Below are 26441 nucleotides of genomic sequence, written 5' to 3'. Positions count from 1 at the left end.
AGCAAGGATCGCTCTACCAGAGTCATCCTTAATGTTGTGATAGGCTCAGGGGTGCCCCCAGATTCTGGAACTCCTAGGCAGCTGCCTTAAGGCCAGATCCCGACACTTTCTCCCTCTGTGGGTGTCCACGACACCCCCGGAGGGAGAATAAATTAGTGTGCCGAGCGTAGCGAGGTACCGGGCCCGCTGCGTGGTGAGCACAGCGAGCCCGCTAGGGGGGCGATCCACGTCCCCCCCTTGTCGGGATTTCGTCGGTCGGGATTCCAGCGTCGGGATTCTGAACGCCGGGATCCCGACCGCCGGGATTTAATACTGAATCCATTAGCACAGTCTGCCATAGTGAATTTCTACGTTGAATATGTAATATGATTCCGACACTCAAGAGTAAAAGGAACTATGTATTCTGTATTAATAATAGCCCCAGACAGGGGAATATTTGCCAGGTTTGGGCTTCTCTGTACGGATATACACATTATTTTCATTCCTGTTCAAGGAAACATGCGTGAGAGCGCTGGGTGGGTGTCTGACTCTCACAAAACTAGTGTAATGATGTATGAGTGGTTTGACAGCTTTAATCTACATGACTAATGGCTGCCTGCAAGCACTGTACTCTGATAAGGTTGTACCGCTGAAAAGTTTTTTCCAGAACTTGCCAGACACGTGCGTGGACTGGACAGACTGCACTAGTTACCGGTAGGTTCCAACTTCCAATCTGCTGATTTTCAGGAAGTCAAGATGGACCACGGTTAATTAGGCACGTGCCAACATTCTAGTATACTAGGGACACTTTGCTGTTGAGCAGGTGCAACTAAACACATCACACCACGTAAGGTGTGGTATTATCTAGACCAGGGGTAGCCAACTCCAGTCCTCGAGAGCTACCAACAGTTAACGTTTTCCATGTCTCCTCACAGAATCACAAGTGAAGTATTTAGCTCCACCTGTGGATCTTTTAAAATGTGTTAGTTAGTAATGAGCGCACCTGTGTACCTGTGAGGTGAGCTTGAAAACGTGTACTGTTGGTAGCTTTCAAGGACTGGAGTTGCCTACCCCTGATCTAGACCATTGGTTTCCAAACTGTCCTCAAAACACAAAACAGTTCACATTTTCCAGCATTCATTACTCACTGATGCATTTGAAAAGATCCAAAGGTGGAGCTAATTATTTCACTTGTGATTTTGTCAGAAGACTTGCAAAACATGCAGGGCGTGAGGTCCTGAGGACCGACTTTGAGAACCTGTGATCTAGACAGACCTTTGGATAAAGCATTATTCACCCTGGCACGTTTACTATTCTTGGTTTTAAAGTGACATTTTTAGGAAATACCATGAAAACCCCCGTAATGCAGCAGATAATAATGCAGCAGATATTGGAGATCCTGTATCAGCTCAAGCCATAGGTTCACATGGGTGCTACGAAACTGTCCAATTGGCCCCGGGGGCTAACACCATTTTCAGACGGTGTTAGCCATTGCAGTCTATGAGCAACATTATGCATAATTTACCAGGATAGATATGTGAAGAAGGGATGCTCACATAGGTGCCGATTCTGTGGGTGCTCAAGGGCCCGAGCACCCACAGAAATTGATGAGCACCCACGGGCCCGAGTCTCGCTGCTTAGCCGCCATATTAACTTGCTGATTTGCGGCTGCAGCACCCACATCGCCGGACCCGCCACCTGGGAAACAGTATGCCGGGAAGAGTATATTCTGTCCGCGGAGTACCTGCACTGTGGGGGCATTTATGTACCTGCACTGTGGGGGCATTTATGTACCTGCACTGTGGGGGCATTTATGTACCTGCGCTGTGGGGGCATTTATGTGTGTGGAACTCTGTTGTCGTAATTTGAATATTGGAGACAACTGTGCTCTGTAATATAAATTGGTATTATTTTGTGGCCACACCCTTTCCCCATGAAGCCACTCCTCTATATTTTTGGCTTGAGCACCCACCAGCAAAAACATAAATCGGCACCTATGGATGCTCGCACATGTGCAGTCAGGTGATCACACATATGCAGCAGTGCATCTTGTTCCTGGACCCGGAAGTACCGTGATCGCATTGGAGAATCACAGTTGCCGGTACAATTGTATAACATATGAGTGTTCACAGCAATTACACAATTTAGAAGCCTATTTATCAAGTAAGTCTAAACATATCAACGGGAGACCGCAGCACGTATATCTTTATCTATCTTACACTGGAGCTTGCACTGTGGGGGTTATTCTGGTTGACTCACTCGGATGTAAATTCGTACCCTTGCGCATTGCAAAAACATCGGACCCGTGCGAACGCATACCCACGGCCCTGAATAAGGTCCTATGTACAGCATCCATTTATACTCAGCCCATTAATAATAATTATTATTACCAGTTATATATAGCGCACACATATTCCGCAGCGCTTTACAGAGATCACTCACATCAGTCCCTGCCCCAATCTATATTCCCTACCACATGTATACGCACACAGACATTGTAGGGTTAATGTTTTTGGGAGCCTACCAGTATATTTTTGGAATGTGGGAGGAAACCGGAGTACCTGGAGGAAACCCACGCAAGTACGGGGAGAATATACAAACTCCGCACAGTTAGGGCCATGGTGGGAATCAAACCCATGACCTCAGTGCTGTGAGGCAGTAATGCTAACCGTTACACCGTCCATGATGCCCCAAATGAATTTCCTTCTCACCTCTGGGTACCACCTCCGCTGGAAGACTACACTATAGATCTCCTGTGTTTTTAAGCAGACTACTGCCAGTGTTTTCCATCTGCTGAGAATCTTTACCAGGTTTACTACATGATTCTATAGATCTGCTTGTGATTAGTGAACACGCCAGCTAAGTGCAGGTTTCCCTCCTGCAGGGAGATACATGCTCCAGAAGGGCCTGAACCTCATTACAACGGTGACATTCCACCCATTCCACCAAATTACTGTCCTCTGGGTAAGCAAGTGAGCACATGGAAACTCAAAGACGCTCAGCGTGTGGTTTCCATGTGCAGCTCCCCTCCCTACATGTTACATTATACATCTGAATGGTTTCTATAGGGAGGAACTAGCTGCAAGTACTGTGTGGGGCAGAGGGGGAGACATCACTGGCAGCTATCCAATCAGAGTGTCAGAGCCGCTGAGTGGTGCTTTCTCTGCAGCCATGAGCTCATAGTGCTGTTACTCTGCATGAACACCGTGTGTGTTATTTCTGGCTAACAAAGGGTTACATGGAGCTCTGCTTTTACACACTGTAACAGTACGCGCTCTGCTCTTTATAAAGTTCATATGGATTTCCTGTTCATTTGAAAATAAACTTGACCATGAGAGAAGAGGCATTGAATAAAGGTTCGGGAAAGTGGTGGATACGTGGAATACTGGGGGCGGTGGTATAGCAATACAAGAGAGGACAGTTCAATTCTTTAGAGAGAGACTGAGGGGTGATTTTAATACTATTTATACCGCTTTCAGATCACAAAATGCAGGGTCACACCGGGACTTGGAAACGGTTCAGTCCCGAAGCGACCCTGCATTTTGCGCACTCTGGCCCCTTCAGCGACCCAGCAATATTGCCAGTTCGCTAACATCATGTGGGGGCAGGGCGGAGTGTCATGCGAGGCAGGACGGAGGAGGGAGCGCTTGGAGCTGACGCTGCTCCAAGCACTGCCTCCTCCATCCAAATGAATAGGAACCGGGTCGCTCGACCCGATTAACCCATTCACACTGCACAGCAACCTGACAACGAACCACTAAGAACCCTGCCAGTTCGTAATGTCGGGTTGCTGCTGGTTTGCTGGACCCGGTAAGCCCTTTCAAATTGCACCTATTACCAGGTTGAAACGGCAAGAAACTGGCATGAACCCGGTAATTAGGTGCGATCTGAAAGGGACATTACTAAGATGCGAATTATTTTGCAGATGGGATCTTGCTTCGCCCATCAAACATCCCATCTGCAATAGAACTCCCATCTTAGTAAATGAACCCCTGAAAGTGAGCCTGCCTTCCTTTATGAAGTCCTGCACCCTCACTACAAAGCACTGATTACGGCTTTACCATTCCCTGCATACTTTCCTGTAATATTCCGCTGCAGATCAGAGGGTGCGAGGCCCCAAAACCAGCTGCAGGCTTGTGATAATAAATTGTTTATTGTGTGTGTGTGTGTGTGTATGCGTGTGTGTATGCGTGTGTGTATGTGTGTGTATGTGTGTGTGCGCGCACGGTTATTTTTTTTTTTTTTGCAGTCGGTTTTTTATTCTAGTCAACATCAGCAGAATATACAGTCGGAACATAAAAACAATGAATTGCAGAAGAAATACAAAAAAAGGGTAACCACGATATTTGATACAATCATGCGATTATACAAAATCCCAAAGCGATATAGAACAACGCTGAACAGATGAAACTTAAATCTAAAACAATAATTAAAAGAGAAGGAAGAAGGAATGGAAAGAACACAAGTCAAAAGAGGACAACGTTGAGGAAGATGTAAAGTCCTCCATGGGAGTATAGTGGGCCACTCTGTGAAACCACCAAGAGATAGTAGGGTGGGTCTAGGACCTCCAAAAGGAATGTTATAGTTGCCCTCGCAGCATTATTTACATGTCAGAGTAGGGACTTTATGAACTTTGAAATGGGGAGGTCCATAAGATTAACGAGACATCGGTCATGGGGAGGACAGTCATTGTCACTGATGACCTCCACACTGTCTGCCAGATGTCTACCAGCTCCTGGTGATGGCACCAGGTGTGGAGCAGAGAACCCAGCGTCTGACCACACTGCCAGCAAAGAGCAGATACATTTGGAAACATCTGATGAATGTGGTGACGATATCATCTGGACTGGGATCGAGGAGGAGCAAGGTAAAGTATAACAAAATAGCCCGGGGCCACTGTTCTCCTGTTAACTCCCCCACTAATTATCTTTGCCAAGCACTTACATAAGGAAGCAAGGCAGTATATACAGCTGGTACAACTGAGAGATGAGATGTCTAGATACGGGAACTCCTAATCGGTTGTGGTCCATTGATCAGCAGAGAGAGAGAGTATGGGACCTGATTCAGACTGGTTCACTAGGCTGCATATACTTGCAGCCTAGCAAACCGGTCAGCACCACCCCACGGAGCGCCTGTACGAGAACACATCCCCTCACATGCAGATGAAGAGGAGAGAAATTATTTACCCTTAGCTGATTGCAGAATACAGGGCGGGCGGTGACGTCATGCCACCCGCCCTGAGCAGGCAACACCATGCCTGCGTTCCCAGGGGCACGCACAGTTTTTTTCATGGGGATGCCCATAAAATGCTGGTTGTTACCCTGTTGCCACGCCTTGCCCACCACCCTCCCTCTCCTGCCTGTGTGAACGCTGAAGGCATTAGCACAGGGGGTCAGCACAGATGTAAATCTGGGAGGCAATGGAGTAATCTACTGCCGGGCTCCTGCTCCCAAGGGGGCACCTCTCCTCTCCTGCAAGTTTTAATCAGTTCGTTCAAGTCGTCGATATCGCTTCTGTGGTTGACTCCACCTCCTAGTTGGACCATAGACGCCACACTCTCTTTATTTTAAATATATCATACATAACATGCATACTTACATATATATATATTTATATAATGTGCTGTGTATGTGTGTGTGTGGAGGCGGGGGGTAGGGCGGGGGGCATTAATATTTACCTTGCCTCCGGGTAACTGGGAAGAACTTACGGCACTAGGTCAGACTATGCGCATAAACACGCACCATCAAAAACAGGGCCAAATTCGGACCCATAGGAACGGGTCTGAATCAGCGCTGACGATAGGCCCAGAATGAGTAGGGTGGATGTGAAATGTCTACTAGAGATCCATGTAGGATCCTTAACCACTCTCGATATTTAAATATGCGGGAGACAACTGAAGAGATTCAACTAGATAGGAAAGGGGCTGATCAGGGTATGGTATAACTTACTGACAGCAAAATTCCGACAGTCGTTTCTTCAACATTGGAATCCCAACTGTCAGGAGCTTGACATGGGGGCGAGCTATCTATGGGGGTCCTGGACCACCCATAAGGGAAAATAGCCCGTGTAAATTGGGGTTTCTGACTGTTGGGTTCCTGACAGTCATCCGGCACCCGCTGAAGGGCATATGTAACGAGGTCCCTGGACTAAATAAAGGGTGGTTTTTGAATCTCTTGCAGCATTAAAGACTAGGCTCCAGCATGGGATAAATTAAGCAGGGACCAGGGGTGGATTGAGATGGAAAATCAGCCCAGGAAATTTCTGGAAGCAGCTCTCAGGGATGAGGGCTCTGTTGAGGGGGTGGGGTCTGTTGAAGGGGCGGGACCTCTCCTCATAGGGCCTGACTGAGTTGGACACAGCTGCAGCTTGTCCTTGGGCCAGATGCACTTAAACTTCAAAAGTGATAAAATGGAGAGTGATAAACAGCCAGCCAATCAGCTCCTGCCTGACATGTCACAGACTGTGTTTGAGAAATGTCAGGTAGGAGCTGATTGGTTGTTTTTTTTATTACTCTCCATTTTAACTTTTGAAGCTTAGTGCATCTGGCCCCTTGTGTCTTATCCTGCGGTTGTGTCTGTGACTTCCACTACAATACCCTTCCCTGGGGTCATAGGCACCCTCTTGTATGCCAATATTGCCAGCCTGACACCTTCTATCCCCTAATACACCAGCACCAGCATGCCACCCTCTACCCTATAACACACCCAGACCACCAGTCTGTCACCTTCTACTCTCTCCTGGCCACAAGCAGCCCCACAGGTACATCGGCACACTGGGGCTATTCACTGTGACTAAATATGGGCCAGCCATTAAATTACTGCTTGGCATTCAATTTCAGTGCCTGGGATAGTACACAAACTTTGTTTCATGTTTTGAAACCTTGTTTCATGCTCAAATAAAATATATTGGTGTGTATTTCATGTTTTGATGTGTATATAAATGAAAGATACCTCAAGATAAATAGTTGGAGACCTGCTCTGGCTGCTGCAGCATATCCTGCCAGGCTGTGTTGGGAAGAGTAGGTAGATAGTTGGAGACCTGCTCTGGCTGCTGCAGCATCTCCTGTGTTGTATTCAGAAAGTCCTAAGCTTTCCAAGGACATATCACAATGCATGAAAATGACAGAAAAAGCATGGACCCTTATGAGAGTTATCATGGAACATCCAAACACACACACATTATTCAATTATACTAATGTAGATTCCCAAATATGAAATAATCCATTATTCAAAATACTTCTGAGCATTTTGGATAAGGGATAACTTTCGAAAAACTGCCAGTCAGTGCTTCTATCTAATGCCTTCTCTGCAGCCATGAATAAAAGATCACAGAGGGCCCCCCACCTCTACCATGATGAATGAGGCCGATAACTTTAGAAGTGTTGTCTTTGGCCTCCATACCCCTAACAAAACCCACCTGGTCTCCATGATTCAAGTCGGGGAAGAGAGAACACAACCGATTGGCAAGCATTTTGGCAAACAACTTTATGTGTACTTTTATTCATGTCTTAGTGCATATATTTATGTGTATTACTTATTAAATTGAGGTTAGAATAATTTGTGACATTCATTATTGGCTCAGTGCTCTTTGTTGGGTAGTTATACAATGTATATTTGTTTATACTTGTTGCTAGAATTTTAGATATTTAGATAACTAATCCCATATTTGGTATTATATTTCTTGATTATTGGGCATAGTTGGAATGACCCCAGCTGCTTGCCAATAATATCTAATATATTATCTATCTATCGATCGATCTGTGGGCCGGATTCAGACGTGAATTCACAATCCTCTCAATCACCTTGCAATTTATTGACAGGTAGTTCGCGTTTGGGGGTGGTAACCGGACGTCTGTTGTGGGTGTCAGAAAAAAACGCAGGCGGTCCTAGGTGTATTAAGCGGGGGGGGGGGGGGTGAAATCAGCAGTGGCCTCAATCAAATTATATCTGTTGCAGAGTTGTGGAAGGGGCAGAGTTACATTTGCGCAGACAGGAAAGATCATTAGATGGTTCATAAACTGAGTATGAATGTGCGCAGGACAGCGACTAGAGATATTTTGCAATTCTATATATTGTAAGCTTGCAGCAGGGCCCTCCTACCTCCATGTGGGTCTGTTGTTTCCCAGTTTGTTCTATCACTGTCTGCAATTGCAAAGTGCAACGGAATCTGCTGCGCTATATAAGGAACTGTAAGTAAACAAGTAACCACTCGCAGTCATCAGCAATCAGGCCTGAATCAGGCCGTACATATACAATACTGGGCCTAATTCAACTCTATTTGGAATGGGGCGAATTCAGCCCGCTCCGATGGTGTTGGGGTATGCACATACACAAGTGCAGCCTCCGGCAACGAACGGCTTTGTTGAGTTACACACTTGCCAGGCCATTTGTTGCGGGGAGAGAGGGGTGGGAGCAGATGGGGGCAGGGACAAGGCGTCCCCCTGAAAACGCTGGGCATTCCTATGGGAACGCAGGTGGGCCGATGCTTGCTGGGGGTGGGTGGCTGATGTCACAGGATGTCAGCACCCGCCCCGTCTTCGGCGCTTAGCGAAGGAAATTAAAGTCAGTATCTACTGAGTTTCATTTCTGAAGGCAGGAGAAAACATTCGCTGGTCAGTGGGGGGCATTCCAGTGCTGCTTACCAAGCAGTGTTGAATAACCCCCACTGTTTTAGGCAGGTGTGGAAAACATGTTACACAGTAAAATTGCTTTCAAAAATAGAAATGTTAATAGTTAATCAATTAACAAAATGCAAAGTGAATAAATAGAAGAGAAATCTAAAGCAAAGCAATATTTAGTGACCACCTGTGTCTGCAAAATTCTGTAGCATCAATTCCTCTAGGTACACTTGCACAAACTCACGAGTTTGTAGGATTATTGGGCCTGATTCACTATGGATTATATATACGCAGTTTAGCAGTCTGGCCTTATTCAGAAAGTCTGTCCTTACTCGGGCTTCCAGTATCAGGGCCATTGCGATGCTTCCAGTCACAGCCCTTGGCTTAGTCACATCCGGGAAATGGCATTACATGTCCCCGTGGTACTCTTTACTTAGAAGGGCGCCCATCTCGGGCATTGAATGCACTAAAAAATCAGGTGCGATGCGACAGACGAGATGCCCGAGATTTCCCATAGGGAACAATGTTAAATGTCTAAATTGACCCGATTTTCCTGTTCAATGCCTCAATTGACCCAATTTTTCCATAGGAAACAATGTTAAATGGGCCACAGAGGCCAAATAGGCACCCTGAAGTGAATAATGGCCACCCGAATTGTTAACGCCACCCCACGATCAACGTCAACCCAAAGCGTGGCGAGCGCAGCGAGCCCACGAGGGGCGGCGGTACGCGTCCTATGACCTTTTCATACCCCCACTATCCACGTCGGCGTGGAGTTGAGAATAGAAAGTGTGGCGAGCGCAGCGAGCCACCGAGCCCGAAGCGTGGCGAGCGCAGCGAGCCCCGCGAGGGGACGCGGATACCTTCACAGGTATCCGCGTCCCCTCGCGGGCTTCACAGCTGTCCGCGTACCCTCGCAGGGCTCGCTGCGCTCGCCACGCTTCGGGCTCGGTGGCTCGCTGCGCTCGCCACACTTTCTATTCTCAACTCCACGCCGACGTGGATAGTGGGGGTATGAAAAGGTCGTAGGACGCGTACCGCCGCCCCTCGCGGGCTCGCTGCGCTCGCCACGCATCGGGTTGACGTTGATCGTGGGGTGGCGTTAACAATTCGGGTGGCCATTATACACTTCTGGGTGCCTATTTGGCCTCTGTGGCCCATTTAACATTGTTTCCTATGGAAAAATCGGGTCAATTGAGGCATTGAACAGGAAAATTGGGTCAATTGAGACATTTAACATTGTTCCCTATGGGAAATCTCGGGCATCTCGTCGGTTGATCGCACCCGATTTTTTAGTGCATTCAATGCCCGAGATGCCCGAGATTTTTTACTAACGATGCCCACGATCAAAATCGTGGGCGCCCTTCTAAGTAAAGAGTACCGTCCCCGTTTTTACAAACGCTGACCTACTGTATTCCTCCTTGCGAACACCTCTACCTGTACATTGGGCAGAGGTGCCCGTATTGTAGCAGTGCAATCACTGGACCAGCCCTGCACATGCACAGAACGGGCCCCGAGAATGTCCAGTTTCCCAATAATCCCTGCTGAATCTGACCCATAGTCCGGTGAATTATTATTATTAACCAGTCATACAAAACAGATGAGAATGATCGACATCTTCATATGTAGGTTAAAACACAGTCAGTAACAGAAACAGAAATAGAAATGGCTTAAATTTCTGATACAAAGGTGAGGTTGTAGAAGACAGCCTCATGTCACAAGTCATACACCATCACTATCAACACTGAGCACTGCAACAGGACACAAAGTAGTTTTACTGCATCAGCATTATTCAGTTCTTCCAAGCAAAGATCCCCAACAGAAATGTTCTTCGCAGAAAACACAGGGACTTATTCATCCAGCATCTGTGTGTTCCCCCAGCACAGTCGTAGTCTGAGTAAGTGAGAGTATATATTACCTTATTTTTTTGCTACTTGACCTCACACTTTGAGCCGGTTAACCCCTATAAAGTATAATAGCAAACATCTTTAGGTCCCAGAATGGTAAACCTCCCCTGTACGCTCAGCCTTGGCCCGGCACAAACCGTTGTCGGGGCATTCTGTAGATTAGATGAGAGGCACTAAGGACAGTTTCTTCAATGACATTCAGTACAGCATCATTTATAAGCACATGTGACAGTTCAAAATTGACAGAGAAGCAATAAGATCCACCACCGGAATTTTATAAATCTATCTAAGATGAGGCAGATACAACTTCAGAATGTTCTATCAATGAAAATACTGTATAGATGTGACCATATGTTCCTCTGACCATCTGTAGCAAAAAAGGATACTGATGAAAATAAATATTTCAGCTAAGAAACTATCTGACATAATAATCACTATGCCCAGGGCCGGTGTAAGGCTTCTCAACACCCTAGGCAACACTTCAACCTACCCCCCCCCCCCCCCCCCAAAAAAAAATCATGTGGTCTTCCCATCCCCAACTGGGAAGGTGGGCAAGTACCCTGCTTTCCCTAGAGGCCATCTGCACCCTCCCCTTTGCCACCCACAACAGAGTACAAGGAGGGGGGGGGGGGGGCAGCAATGTAGGGAAGTATGTCTCAAGGGAAAGTATGGAGGTGAGGTCTTAGATGTTCCACAGTCGCAACCTGCATTAAGTACAACAAGGATTCTCATAGATATCCTTGATTTTTTTGATTTGCAGACTTGGTGGCGCCCCCCCAGATCCCAGCACCCTAGGCAAATGCCTAAAGCTGCCTAATGGTAGAGCCGGCCCTGACTATGCCATCTTAAAATAACCGGTGAACAGATCTGACACACTAGCTACTAGAATGTCTTGGTATACACCAACCACCGGACTGAAGGTCTGATTTAAATGCTTGCCACCAAATTGGAGGTTTCACTAAACATTGCATTGGAGATTCTACCAGATCGGAAGCCCTGATGCACATTAGACACCATAATGAAGGCCCTTATGTACATTAGACCTCAGAGCAGTGGTCCTCCTATAAACTAGCCAAGCAGATTGGAGGTCTATTAGCACTAAAGTACATACTATACAATTCTCAGGATGACCGATACGGGCTTATTGGGCAATAATTGATTGGGGTGTACACTACGCCAGGGCCTGACAGTCAGTCTAAAACCCGGTTGATCAGCTCCCGATACACCGTGTGCTGAACACACTATTGTCAGTTTGGTCGTTTTGGTATTGCTCAGAAAATAAAAGTTGAAAATTTACTAAAGGTCGATTTTGGGTCATTTTGAAAACCAGTGAGTTTCAATAGTTATCTATTATTGTCTAGAAACATAATTTATAATGCATTCTATTTGATCGTCAATCAGGAGATCTGATGCCAAAACCTCCACCAAACTTTTGTGGGGGTGGAGCCTTGAATAGATCACTATAATGTTCAGAAATGGTTAAATTAGACAAAACTAAATGTGTGGGGTAACCCCCAAATCATTAACCTCTGAGCCTAGGCTGGTACTGGGAAATTAATGGAGGGGCCGGGGGCAGTATTGGGTTCCCCCTATTTTTAAATAACCAGCAACAGGTTGAACCAGCTGCTGGGATGTCAGTCGCTATAGCAGTGGGACAAAAAGCATAGAGAACCCCACCCATAACGGCAACTCGCCCCAAACCTTTTAGAAGGTGCTAAAAAAAAAAGTTGTTTCTGATTGGTTACTCATAGCAACATCACATCTTCAATATAGCTCCCATCTCAGTAAATACACCCCTTTGTGTGTATCGTCTGAAATGAGAATCTGGCTTGGTCGGTTTATGGTGAACTTATCCCGTCTGCAATGAGACCACTGTGGTGTTGTTATTTTCACTTAAAGAGTCCCGATAGTATTTGCACTGAGCAATAGTTGAGTAAGAACATCCTATATGAAGTCATATGACGATCGTACAGTAATGAGACCATATTATTTAACAAATGAGATTATTCCTACATGTAACTGTCCAGCCCTGTCTTTGGGGAATATGCAAGTAGTGCAGTTTAACATGGGTAATCCGTAAGAAAAACTTCAATCATTTTGCTAGCACCCCATAAATGAAGTGAACGAAAACAATTGATTCCCTTCACCTAAATTATTATCCACTATCCGGGCTTCAATAACCCCCTTCCCCCCTCTCCTGCAAATCCAGGGGCATAACTAAAAATACATGTGTCCATGTATGGGGGCTAATTTATTCCATGCTTGTTAGCTATTACCCGTCTTGATGTACTGTGGGGGGTAAAGCTCTTAAGGTGGCTGCGAGATGGCTGTGCCAATGTAACTTACTGATGGAACCATTACAGTACCCTTCCCCATGCCTGCTATACCTCTGGTCACTATCCAGAGCATACACCCCAACTGTCCAGCTTTCCGCGGGATCGTCCTGTTTTTTGGGGGGACGTTCCCGCATCCCGCCTGGGGCCAGCAGTGTCCCACGGCAGGGGACGGGGCAGTTGGGAGTCTCCACTGCCACCTGCTGGGCAGAATCCCACCCGGGGCCAGCAGTGACTCGCGGCAGAGACAATTGGGAGTCCGCGCTGCCACCCACTGGGCAGCGCCAAATAGATGCTGTGTGCATGCGCACACCGTCTATTCCCGCAGGCAGAGGGGCTGTAGCGGCAAAATGGGGCGTGGCCTCACAGGAGTGATGGCAGTAGAAGGCCACACCCCCTTGCCACTAGCCATGCCCCCAAATTGCAGCCGCCCAACTGCTGTACTGTGAAAGTTGGGAGGTATGTCCAGAGTACTCATTCTATTAGCAGCAATCTGGCACCCTGGCCTGAATCACACATGCAGTACATTAGTTCCAGATCATATAGTAAATGAGCTATGAAGATGTACAGTATTAAGTTCCCGAGTAAAACAGCTTTGGGGCTGGACAAACCATGTTGCAATGTGAGGGGTACAAATACTTATATGTTTCATGCATGCAGGGTAAACACTCCCTGCTTTTTGCATGTGACCCATATTACCGGACAACTTTATTTGTATAATGCAATATAGAGTTCACCAAGGACACAGCTTCCCGTCTGTAAATCTCTCAGCACGCTAATCTGCCCCACCTGCACTGCAGCATGATTGGCAAATGTGCACATTTCCTCTTTTTGTCAGCTCCATCATGTTTATACTTAAAGCATACTGTAGGTCCCAACTGGCCATTTCTGGCAGGATATTCCCGCTTTTCGGACACGGTCTCGTAGAATCACTCCACATCCTGAAGCTCTGCAGAGCATCGGTGAATAGATGCATCTGAACACAGGAGAGTTTCGGGATGCACTTCAAAAAGTGCAGGCCAATGGCATCACTTGGGGGGTGCAGGCCACACCCAGGTGTCACCCTCTGAGGAGTGACTCCACTGAGCTGACTCCTCAGTAAAAGGACTCGGTGCTGGAGGAAGATCACATCTCCCGGTCCCCTGCAATGACGAACACGGGGGTTGGGCCGCAAGGCCATGCCCCCAACCGGCAATGCCACTCCCCATTTCCTCAGTGAGCGGACTAAGGGGGTTGTTCAGAGTTGATAGCTATTGTGCGAATTTACAATACAATGCGTACGGATTGTTGCGCACATACTCAAACCAAAATAACAACTGAGCAACAATATTAATTGTCGTGACGTCAGAGTTGTGGAAGGGGCAGATTCACTCAAATTTGCAAAAACTGGTAAGATCATTCGATGGCGAGTGAGTTGCGTATGTGCGACGGGATAGCGGATTGCTACATTTTCACAATTCACTTGCAGATTTGCACGGTGCCGTTTTTTCCTTCTGTCTGGGTGGCAGCAAACCACTCGCAGGCATCTGCAACTTTGCAGATGAGCACTCCGCTCTGAATTAGGCCTAAAACATACTGCCGCAATGGGTGTCCAAACAGGGGCACCGCTTGTGCTGGGCAGAGCCTTAAGACTGTTATCATTTCCAATGAGAATGTCATTGTCAAGTATGACCTGTGCGGAGTGCACCAGTAAATGTCCTTCATTTACTGTACAGAGAGAATGTGTGTTGTGGAATGAGGATGTGCAAGCTGCCAGGGAGAGCAGAGTGTTAGGACTAGCAATCAGTGTTTGATGAGAGACATCCTGCCTTACATTACAACACGCTTATAGCATCTTCGTTTTGTGATGCAACAACCAGGGCTGAACTCTAAACCTAGTCTTCAACCCTGAATCTACAATGATTTTTCAACCATCTGGAATGCCGGCGGAAATAGCGGCCCCAGCCTATTCAATGCTGCCGTTACCGACAGCATTGAAGGCAGTTCCCGACAAAAAAGATCGGACTTTAAAGCCAGTCGGATCTGTCTTGTAGGAAACGGAGGCGGATTGTCGAATTTACGGCCTTTGTTCACCAATCTGCGGCCATTTTTCGACAATCATCTGAATTATCCGACACTCGACAGGCGGAACACTGAATTCCGGATGTCGAGTTTCTGTCGAACGATATGAAAACGGAATGGGATTTCGACAGTTGGAATCTGTTATTGAATAACCCCCAATAGTGCGAATATACCAACATATGCTCTGCAAACAGGCACAGATTCAACTCAGCATCAGTACCTTAATGCACGCTCTGCAAATGTTGGTGGATGCTTCCATCTAGGGGCACTATGTAAGTGCCGAATCAGTGCCCAGCTCTGTGTGTGCGTGTGTGTGTCATTTCATAGCACCGAGAGCAGCTGGAAATGCTTTTCTCCTGCTAAGTGCAATATGGAGGTGCAGTGTCGCTCTCATTACTTGTAAAGGACAAAAGAAAATATGTGCCAAGTCTGAGCTGTTTCAAAAGTCCTTTGGAGAACTTGAAATAGAAAAACACCAATCCGCTGGGCAAGAAACGCCACTTACAATCCACCTTCTCCTCCCCTTTATGTCATTCCTCTAACAGCGTTACCCCAAGGTCTCCTTTCTGCGCTGCTCTACAATCATGGCAGCATTCTGACATACCATGTGCTCCGCTAGGGACACCTGTACTGTGCCCAACTGATCCCCTGAGCCATCTGCTGCCTCAGGGGGAAATGTACTAAGACGGGAGATCTATGGACAACCAATCAAATAATATCTATTATCTTCTAGACGGTGCTAAATAAATAAGAAGTACAGTCTGATTGGTTGCCAATAGCAACATCCCATGTGAAATAGAAATCCCATTTTAGTAAATTCCCCCCTCAGTAACCGCTGTCATGTTGTTCCTTAAACCAATGCAGCCTGGAATTATCTAGGCGCAGCTGCACAGATTCAGGCGCGCGTCTGGGATTGCCGAGCGGGCGTTTTGCCTTTCGTAAATTGCATTGTATTTTATGTCTGATCTTCCCTTGTTGCATTGGGCCTGATTCTAGTTCACTCTTTCTGACAAAATCCTTCTTAGATGGACAAACCATGTGCACTGCAGGGGGGCAGATGTAACATGTGCAGATAGAATTAGATTTGGGTGAGTTATTTTGTTTCTGTGCAGGGTAAATACTGACTGCTTTATTTTTACACGGCAATATAGCTCTCACTTTGAAGTAAAACCCCACCCAAATCTAATTCTCTCTGCACAAGTTACATCTGCCCCACCTGCAGTGCACATGGTTTTGTCCATCTAAGAAGGATTTTGTCAAAAAGAGTGAACTAGAATAACGCCCATTATCTTTAGGATTTGAACATAGTATAAATAAGATTGTAAGCTCTGTGGTTCATGAAGAGCCTTACCAGAATATGTATTAGGGTCAGTGCTATTTAAGGATAGGGACATTATTTATCAGCATCATTGATTATACAGTACAGTCACCATTGAGAAACTTGTAACATACAATACAAACCAGTCAGTTGCTCTATTACAACAGATACTGTAGTAATGAATGACAAAGTATAGAGCGCATGTTCTATGTACAAGACTTTTATGCAGTGACGGAGAATGAGGTCATACTCACACGCTCGGAATCCGTGCTCCCCGTGGTTCCTGGAGGCTTCATCGCTGTAGACGGTGGTCATGTTCCCTTTCTCACACTTTTTAGTGCACTGGTCCCCCAAACACTGAACACGGCAAATCATCGGCGTAAACATCACTCTCACCTTCTCCACCTGTCCAGACGCTGGTATCCACCCCAAGCAGCAAAGAGACACAGATAGAAGGATTAGTTTCCCTTCCATATTCAGCTCTCACTCCCAGAGGCCCCGATGGATTGCAAGCTCTTGGGGGGGGGGGGGGACCTCAGGGAGTGGGTTCAGTTTTGTTTTTGGGGCTGTGTGGGTTTTTGCAGAGATTGTCTTCTTCCTGAACTCCTCCTGCCTCTCACGTAGAAGGGGAAGGGAGGGAGAAATGGGGGAGATTTGTGGGAACTGAATATTTGTTCCTTTGGGGTCTGGTGTTTTTAGAACCCCTCACACGAGAGAACTGCAGAGTTGGACTGAGTGACACTCTCACTTTATTAAAGCAATAAAAGTAAAAAAAAAAAAAAAAAAGAGAGAGAGAGAAAGAAAAGAGTGAGCGAGGGAGGACGGATGAGGGAGTGACAGAAAGCGGTTACACAGCATGCTGGCTACAATATGAAATGTGGATCAACTAATTAAAAACAGCCACTGGGCAGTGATCCAACAACAATGTTTACAAGGGTATCCTGTCAGCCATTAGTAGGGCTTATTTTAACCCCATTCACTCCCTGCTCCAAACACTTTTAAGCAGGCTGGGTTCAATTACCAGTCAGGGCAAGTAGATATTAGCGTAAGAGGCCAAGGGTCATCTCCCGATAAGCTGCACAGACCTAACACCAGCTCGCTTTCTGCACCTGCCTCTGGAGATAGAAACATTGCACATACAGGACTGTTGTTGGCCATGCTATAATACTGGTACAATGCAGAGAGGATCCAGGAATGTACACAGAGGCTTCCAATGGATTGACCTCTGACCCCCAATCCCTACTGGCTACTGTGGAAGTCTAAGCTCTATATACATACATACATGAGGTTCATGCTGGATGAAACAGAGGAGCTGAGAGGATGTCCGATATCCCTTTGTCAAACATCAGCTCACAACAGGCCAGAACTGATTTTATAGAAAGATGGCGTTTTAATGGGGGAGGCATATATATATGGGCGATAGAATTGCCAATCGTGACTGTGCGCCTAACACCGTGCGCCGCTCACTCGCGCTCCCCATTCCGCCCTCCGCCGGCTCACCGATGCTGCCCCGTAACCTCCCGCAGCCCCCACTCGCCCTGCCCATCTCTCTGAAGCGGAGACGGGCAGGGAATCCGTACCTGCCGCTGTGCTGACTGGGACGCTTGAGCGTGTGACATGCTCACACATCCCAGTGACATGGAGCTCCTGTCCGCCAACCTGTACCAGCTCAGGAGATCTGGCGATTCTTCAGGCTGGCTGACAGGCGCTCCATTTGTAGAATCTGATTGGTTGCCCATAGCAACAGCCCATCTAAAAGAGAACTCCTAAGTAAAACGTGAGGGTATATTCACTGAGAACCAAAAACTGTTCTGTAATTGTACAGCCCAATTGTAGAAGAAGAACAAGAAGCCCATTGTAATAACTAAACATCGTCCAACATTGATGGGGTGTTCCATATTTATGGGGAAAAAATGAATAAAATAAAAAATGACCTTTTTTTGGTCGATTACAGTATTATGCCTCAGTCAGTTTCATTCAAAATCCACTGCAGATACACATAACAATCAGCTATCACTTCCTGCAGGTTTTTTATTGGACAAAACATACCACATGCGAGAGGTATCTGGTCATTGGTGGACAGTGTCTTGGTCAACAGCCAATAAGTTAACACTTTATGCTCGACACCAAACAGTTGATTTTGCACTGGTCCACACATGAAAAGGTCGGATTTTTAGGTGTGTGTGTGTTGGGGGGGTTTCATTTTTGGACTTTTTCATACTTTATCAACCATGTGGACTCCTACTGGGAATGGTACCGGTGCTAAGGGCGAGGAGACCCGGTACACTAATTATGAGTCCATATGATGAAACCAACAAATTAACACCCAATAAATATGAAAAACTCACATTGACCTTTGTCTATGGGAAAAGTCGACAGGTCAAAATGTCGACAGGGTCAAAAGGTGGACTCGTAAAAGGAATACACATGAGCAATGTGTATTCCTTTTACGAACAATTGCTCAATTCCGTGAATATCTGCATCACGTGCAGCAGTAGATCTAGGGGCATGCCGTGTGCGTGTAGGCGGCACTGCGGACGATTCAAAGGTGAGAGTACGCAGTTACCGGTCTGATCACTTGTTCCAAAGATAGACCTGGTACAAGAGTGCAGTCATAGCGCTGATGGTTACTTTAGCAGGCGGATAGATGGGGCAGTACAGATGCTGCCATCTCTGAGATCCAAAGTTATGTCTGAGAGCAGGCTGACTTATGCGCATCCTTGACTTGACACTTATACGTGACTCCTTGATATTATTATTTGAGGCACGCAGCAGGAGACTCAAAATTTCTTATATTTATATCCCTGTCAAGCAAAGTATTATTTTTCTATCCACGCATTTTCACCGAGCCAATAAACCAAACAATGACTCTAAAGTCTTCAGAGCCACCTCATAAAGTGACAAAACATTTGGGCTATTAGCATTCTAGTGTGGAGTGGAAAGAAACACGTGAATCCCTTTTGGCTTAAGACGGGGGAAATAAAATGGAACATTGAGCCGCATGACAGTCTGATGTATACTAACCCTGTAGTTCAGCAACTCCTGATAGTCCCTTTGCGGCTGTCCGCTTGGGATGGGAAGCATTGTCATTATGGGGAGGCGGGTCCTGTGATATGCAGATGGAGAGTAGTTGCATAACATTCTGTTGTTGGCGATATATACGCTCTCACTCTCCTCTATGCTGTCATTTCGTTTTAGGTAACGGGGGCCTCATGTAGCCAGGTTTCTTGTTTACAGTGTGTTATAACTTCAGTCTAAAGCTAGTCCATCCTGTTATGGTTGGGTTTGCAAATTGTTTTGTGGTGGAGCAGTGAGTAAGGGGATGGATGCAGGTACTGAACTGTAACAAGCACACAAATGGTAACATGGTTACCATATTTAGCAGCTTCTCTTTCATAGATTTCTCAAGGCCTTCTCCTGCTGGTATGGAGAAGAATTCTAGAACCCAGGGAAGCGGTTCAGGAGAAACTGTCTTAAAAAACAAAAAGGTGTCTTTGCATGAGACGATCTGTCCTTTCTCTTCTCCTACTCCAACATTGAGAATATTAATTCTAGGGGAATGGTTGCCCCCAAAGACTATGGGGCTTACACAATGTTTTATCATTGTGAGATAGTCAATGATGCCATCTCAAGTCAGGCTTGGCCTTGAGCATCTGAGGTGCCTATGGTACTTCTTTTGGCCTAGGCCAGGCATGGCCAAACTGTGGCCCTCCAGCTGTTGTGAAACTACACATCCAAGCATGCCGTGTCATCGTTTTAGCATCCCTAATAGCAAAACTGTGGCAAGGCATGATGGGACTTGTAGTTTCACAACAGCTGGAGGGCTATATTTTGGCCATGCCCGATCTAGGCAGAGCAATTTGGACACTGCATCCTTGAACCTTTCACGATGATTTACATGGATACACAATAATGGATTAGCCTTGGGCTGTCGCTCACTTTACTGGGACACACAACATCATAATTGTCCAAAGTTGCTGTGGATGAGGTCATGATAACACAATTTCTGAGGTCACACGCTCACATTTTATACCTACCAGGATTTCCCAGAGCAGTCTTCCTGAGAACAAGCAAGTGTGCCTGAGTGTGACTTATGCTTTTGAGTTACATGTATCATTAAGATCAGTGGCGGTTTCATAGGAGGGGCTGCAGCACAGACCAAATTTCAAATACTGGAGAAACACCCACTGCCAGTGAGACATGGCAGTTGGTGGCAGTTGCGGTGTATCACTTATTTGAATTTTGAACTGCACTGAGGCCCCACCTCTGCAGCCTCCACTGCTTAAGATATTCCTTTACTCGTCCCATAGATATGGAGGTCATTCCGCAGTTCATGATGATGACAGCTGCAGCAAACAAATCTTTACGCTAGCCTAGCACACATCATAAGATACGCCCTATACAGTCACAGGAACATAAGTACACAGGGCGGCACACCTCTGCATGCACACATGTATGTAACCTTACATCTGGCTGTTGCTGTCAGCTGGGAAATGATTTGTAAACTGATAATAAACAGCAAGTCCCGCAGGTGCCGTTCTACACGCATGACAGTGTATTTGTGGATTGTGGGCCTATTTTTAAGGAGGTGTGGAGGGATTTTCAGGGCAGAATGTGTGCTGCACATGTATTCTGTGGGATGATGGTCATACGTGATGCAGCCTTCATCACTGTAAGATTGCTGTTGATGCTCTGGAATATGGACCCAAACACTAATAAAACAGAGTTTGACTGCCTGATCAGGGTAGACAAATATGTGAAGTGTTTCTATTTTTTGGGATTCCTCAGTTCTTGTTTGCAGCCCAAATCAATCTAGTCAACTTACAGGCATCAGAAATCAGTTCCGTCTGAAATAATTTTATCCATATACTGTAGGTACAGATACATTCCAATAAAGTACCATGGGCCCAGGGGCGTAGCGAGGGCGGAGCATGAGCTCAAGGCGCCGGAAGATCAGAGGGCGCAGGAGCCGTGCCTGCACCGCCAGCTCGCCCTCCAGCCCTGCACGCTCCCCCGCCCATATCGTCTACCTAAGTTGAGGTCCTCCATGCAGGTAGCCCGTTGACTGGGGAGCACCGCGGGTGCCACTGCTCGCAATGTGATCCCGCCAACCGGAGGCCCTCTGTGTTGGGAGGCCCTTCCTTCCCTGCTCCCAGCTTCTGATCTCCCTGGCCACTGCCGCATCTCATTTCCCACTGATGTGGCTGCATTGAACCATGCCTGCCGCTCTGCCTATGCGGTGCCCCCCCCCCCCCCCCCCCTCCTCCGACTGATCAGTGCTATAGTTCCCTGCAGCCTCCCTGGCACCGGCTGGACTATACACGTGGCTCCATAAATAAGGTCTGTTAGCACCATTACAACGCTTCAGCAGAGACTTCAGCTCTCTATACTATGTGGGTGATTCAGTGTCCCTTCCTTCCTCCACATCTCTAACTACAGAGGAGGCAATTCCCTGCACCCTTTGTTTTGTTTTTTGTATTTTTAGTATTCTTCAGTATCACCCTCTGTGGTTGCACACAATAGGCCCTTTAGAAATTTCAGCTCCAGGCCCATCACAGTCTTAATCTGGCACTGGGTATGGGGTAAGGAGCAGGCACAGGGGACACAGGGTAAGGAGTAGGCACAGGGGACTCAGAGTAGGCATTAGGCACCGGGGGCATGGGGGTAAAGGAGCAGGCAAGGGGGGGGGGCACGAAACATGCCCTTGCTCTGGGCACCGTGGCACCTAGCTACACCACTGCATGGGCCTGATTCTGGTTCTCTCGCAAAAGAAAATTCTCTCTCTAATGGACAAAACTATGCTTCACTGCAGGTGGGGCTGATGTAACATGTTCAGAGAGAGAGTTAGATTTGGGGGAGTTGTTTTGTTTCTGTGCAGGGTAAATACTGGTTGCTTTATTTTTACACTGCATTATAGATATCAGTTTTAAGAACAAACCCCATCCAAATCTAACTCTCCAATATAAAAATGATTGTTGTTGTTATGAAAGCAATGTGTTTGATGAGTTAACGGGTCCTGCTTAAAGTCAGATTGTGGACCTTTAGGAATAAAAGGCCAGTGCGAAGCCATATAATCAGCGTTTGGTGAGCTCCCTGCCAGATGATACAGCATGTTTGAATTCCCCCCTACGTCCTGGCTCCATATCACTTAAGTTCATGTTACCTTTGCGTGCTAGGCAACGCTCTCACATCCGCTGTCCCTCATCAACAAACAGCAGCTGAATGTCAAGCCCCAAATGGCTCCTGACAAGCAGCTGGCTTGATTCATTGGATCTGTTCTGCCACAAGTGTTAGCCATTATCCTATCCAACTGTAGCGGCTGGCCAGAGTGTGAAGTCATACAGTACAATACAGGATGACTTCACTGCTCTGCCCTGCGCACAGATCACTTCACTTTCACTGGCACCAGGAGGGTATGCGGTAATGCCTCTATGAATGGGAGATGCCAGTGAGGTCAGCCCTGCAACGGCTTAATGGATGCAGTAAAATAAATATATGCCAAGCTGCTAGAGGGGCTTAAAGTTACTTCTAACAAGTAAACTTTCCTGCATCACATGGTCAGGCTAGCCCCATCCTTATGGGTGTATTCGATCTGTGCTGATATTTCCCGACAGGGGAAATACAGCCACTCACCTATTCAATGCTGCCGTTAACAACAGCATTGAAGGGTGTCAAATCCGACTATTTTTTTAAGTCTGATCTTTTTTGTCAGAATCGGCCACGGATTGTTAAATTTACGTCCGAAGATTATGTTCCGACTGTCGAGTTACTGTCGGAACAGATGAAAATGGCCTAGAAATACCCCCCTTAAGCTTTAAAAAAAAATTCACCTCATAGATTTTCTACTATTCTATAAGGGTGGCCACACACAGATTTTGGGCAGGATGCACTAAGATCCGCCCCTCTCCACCGCACATCGCCAGCTACCGCATGGATAATTATATGGTAGCAGGACTCAGAGGCGACCTGTGACAGTACACCTTCCCGGCCTCATGTCATGTCATTTTGTCACACAATAAGCAATGGGGAAGATGGAAGATGGCAGCCATCCAGTCAGCAACTGTGAGGCCTAGCAACCTGAGGCCTAGCAACCTGGGGGGGGGCAGAACCAGCTACACACTTAACGCAGGGCTAAAATTATGATTTTCGTCCACCAGGACGAGGCAGTTATTTGGTTCTGTGCCATCTCCCCCCCCCCCTTCCCCATGCATCTGGGGCATGTGACCCCTAGCCCCACCTAGTGCCAGATGAAGCCTTTGGGGGACCCGGGGCACTTTAGACAGGGGGGCTCCCTTACTGGCTGCAAACTGCATGGGAGAATATTACACTGTCAAAACACAGAGTAAAGGCAGTATAAACTTACATACATACATACCACATGAAAAGCCTGTGTTTGTCCCTCTGCGCCTTACTCTGTAGGACTGTAGGCGACCTCACAGTCCCAGTGCTGCCTCTGATTAAAAACCCTCCCATGACTAGGCTGCTGCTGCTGTCCTCCATGGACCTTAGAAGCATGTAATGAGCTCCACCAATCAGAGCTCAGCACAAACCTCTCAGCCTTTGCCCTTTTGTGCAAAGTGTCATGGGACTTAGTCAACTTTCAGTAATGCACTGCACACTTGTGCAGTCAGTGTGCCTTGCTCAGCTCCATTAATCATTGTCACATCTAACTCTCTCTGCACATGTTACATCTGCCCCACCTGCAGTGCACATTGTTTTGTCCATTTCAGAAGGGAATTACCTTTGCGAGTGAACTAGAATAAGGGCCAATATCACAGTTTAAAAGGAGCACCAGGCCAGAGTATCTGGGGAGGTCCAGGTGGGATGTGCAGAATTTACATCACTATTGGAAAGGTCTCACCCCCACGATGCATGGCCAGAACTCACTGCAGTTTGCCGCAGGGGGCGAGGCCATGATGATGTGGTTCTCAGTGAATCACGGACCCACCCTGCTCACTACACTGAGAAGTGGGTGGATCCAGGTTGTCTTGGGAAATGTAAGAGCCTCACGGACCAGACTGTACATAGAGAATTAAATGAGATGGCAGCGAGGAGTAATAAGCTGCACTGGGTGGGAAAATAGTGTAATGTCTGTCATCACAGTCTTGCTTAATGGAATTCTGCAGGAAATTCATATCAGCCTGATTAATGTTATGTACTGCTGGGTGTTTTCAGACCTCAGTTCTGGGAGCAGACAGAAAAACAAAGACAGGACACAGATTGGAGCTAAACTCCACATTCGTTTCTTGGCTGTCGATAAGCCGGAGGTCACGGTAGCACTTGCCCTGCTCAGCGCACAGTATAAGTACCTGCTGCCTTCCGCTCCGTACTGAATGTCAGTACTAGAGCTAGCTGTACAATGGTCTAGGCAGGTGCTATGGTCATTGCAGGGGATGGACAGTGCTCTGTATCTGTGTTCTATCTACTGCACATCTTAGTCTATTCCAACTCATGTTATGTCTCATGACAGAGGCTCGCTGCCTGGGTGTTATCCTTGACTCTGAACTTTCCTTTGTAAACCACATTCAATCTCAAAATCATGCCACGTGCACCTAAAAAACAAATTCAAAATTCGCCCATACCTTACACAAGACACTGCAAAAACTCTAATCTATGCTCTCATCATTTCACGCATTGATAATTGCAATAGTCTCCTTATTGGCCTTCCCCAATACAGACTCTCACCACTACAGTCCATGATGAATGCAGCTGCGAGGCTAATCTTCCTAGCCCTACGTTCATCGTCTGCAAAGCTACTCTGTCAGTCACTTCATTGGTTACCTGTATTCTACCGTACTCAATACAAAATTATTTTACTTACACACAAAGCCATAAACCAAACTACACCAACATACAGTACATATCTTCTCTTATCTCAAAGTATCTTCCAACCCGACCTCTACTCTCCTCCCAAGGTCTGCGTCTCTCCTCCACACTCATTACTCGCTCCCATTCCCTATTGCAGGACTTTCTTCAGGCTGCACCCACTCTGTGGAATGCCCTCCCAAGCACAATAAGACTCTCCCCCAGTCTCCAAACCTATAAGCGTTCCCTGAAAGCTCACCTCTTCAGGCAAGCTTATCAAATTCCAGAACCAGTCATAGAACCTTGCATTCTGGTGGAATCGATGCAATAAGGAATACAGTATCTATACTTATGTATCAATACTGATTTCCCTATAGATTGTAAACTTGCGAGCAGGGCCCTCCTACCATTTGACTGTCTGTAAATACCCTGTTTGTTGTATCACTGTCTCCTTTTGTAAAGTGCAACGGAATATGCTGCGCTATATAAGAAACTGTTAATAAATAAATAAAATGAGTTTCATGTCTACTAACATATACCGGAATATGTACTACCTACTGTCATATACTGCAGTCAATGTCATTACCCCTGAGTTTATACTGTATATTGCCCCACGGAAACCTGTCAGGACTTCAGGACTTATTACAGTTGAGAAAAGTCCAACTCAGGTGTCCTCCTGCTTTGCTTTATTCCACATGTGCAGTGAACACAGGGGGAATGTTCCAAGTTACACTAAGGCCCCGCCCATCTGGGAGTGCAGTGAGTGTTATGTACCTCCTTGCAATGTAGCATTTATAAGTAGGGTACACGCTTTAGGTTCAGTGAATTGCAGGCCAGTGGTGTGGCGTGTGTTTTCACAGGTGTCAAGGGGTGGTGCTGTGCTCCGTATCCCAACACCTGGGAGAAAAATAGAAATATTCAATAGCTCTCTATCATCGATGGTGGGAAACCATCTGGCCAAATGGTAACTATTTCTAACATCTCCCATCGATGGCAAAAATAGTCACCATTGGTTATAGACCATGGATCTTTTTAAGTCATTGATGGTTGATGGCCATCCCTAATTGATACATTTCATTCATAATATGTGAATATCTCAAGTATATACAAGTAACAACATTCCCTGGATCTAGCCAATCAGACTGCAGTCGCTGTGGTTGGACACTTGTGCCTCTTATTTGTATTGTAGCGGGGCTAGAAGCAAGTTGTGCACCATCCAGCATGGGTTTTATATAAACTCTCAGGGGTTTATTCTGATTCACTTGTAAAGGCACAATCACTTTCTAATTTATTTATTTTATTTATTAACAATTTCTTATATAACGCAGCATATTCCATTGCACTTTACAAAAGGAGACAGTGATCCAACAAACAGGGTATTTACAGACAGTCAAAAGGTAGGAGGGCCCTGCTCGCAAGCT

General features: G+C 46.5%; 1 protein-coding gene across 2 annotated transcripts in view; it reads right to left on the bottom strand.

Annotated features, from left to right (window-relative positions):
- The window catches only part of LTBP4 (latent transforming growth factor beta binding protein 4), a 122842-nt gene extending 105872 nt beyond the window's left edge, over positions 1-16970 (bottom strand). The window contains exon 1 of one of the 2 annotated variants that reach the window (XM_083159735.1): positions 16470-16970. In XM_083159735.1, coding sequence (XP_083015861.1) covers positions 16470-16689 — 220 coding nt within the window. In that variant the 5' untranslated portion in view covers positions 16690-16970. The remainder of the gene's footprint in view (positions 1-16469) is intronic. The other variant, XM_083159736.1, reaches the window with a different exon arrangement.
- Positions 16971-26441: the final 9471 nt, after the last annotated feature.

The sequence above is a fragment of the Crinia signifera genome, chromosome 9 (genome assembly GCF_055691185.1).
Source record: "Crinia signifera chromosome 9, ASM5569118v1, whole genome shotgun sequence".
Classification (NCBI taxonomy): domain Eukaryota; kingdom Metazoa; phylum Chordata; class Amphibia; order Anura; family Myobatrachidae; genus Crinia; species Crinia signifera.
The sequence above is the reverse complement of the archived record's forward strand: the minus strand, read 5'-3'. Positions and strand labels throughout refer to the sequence as shown.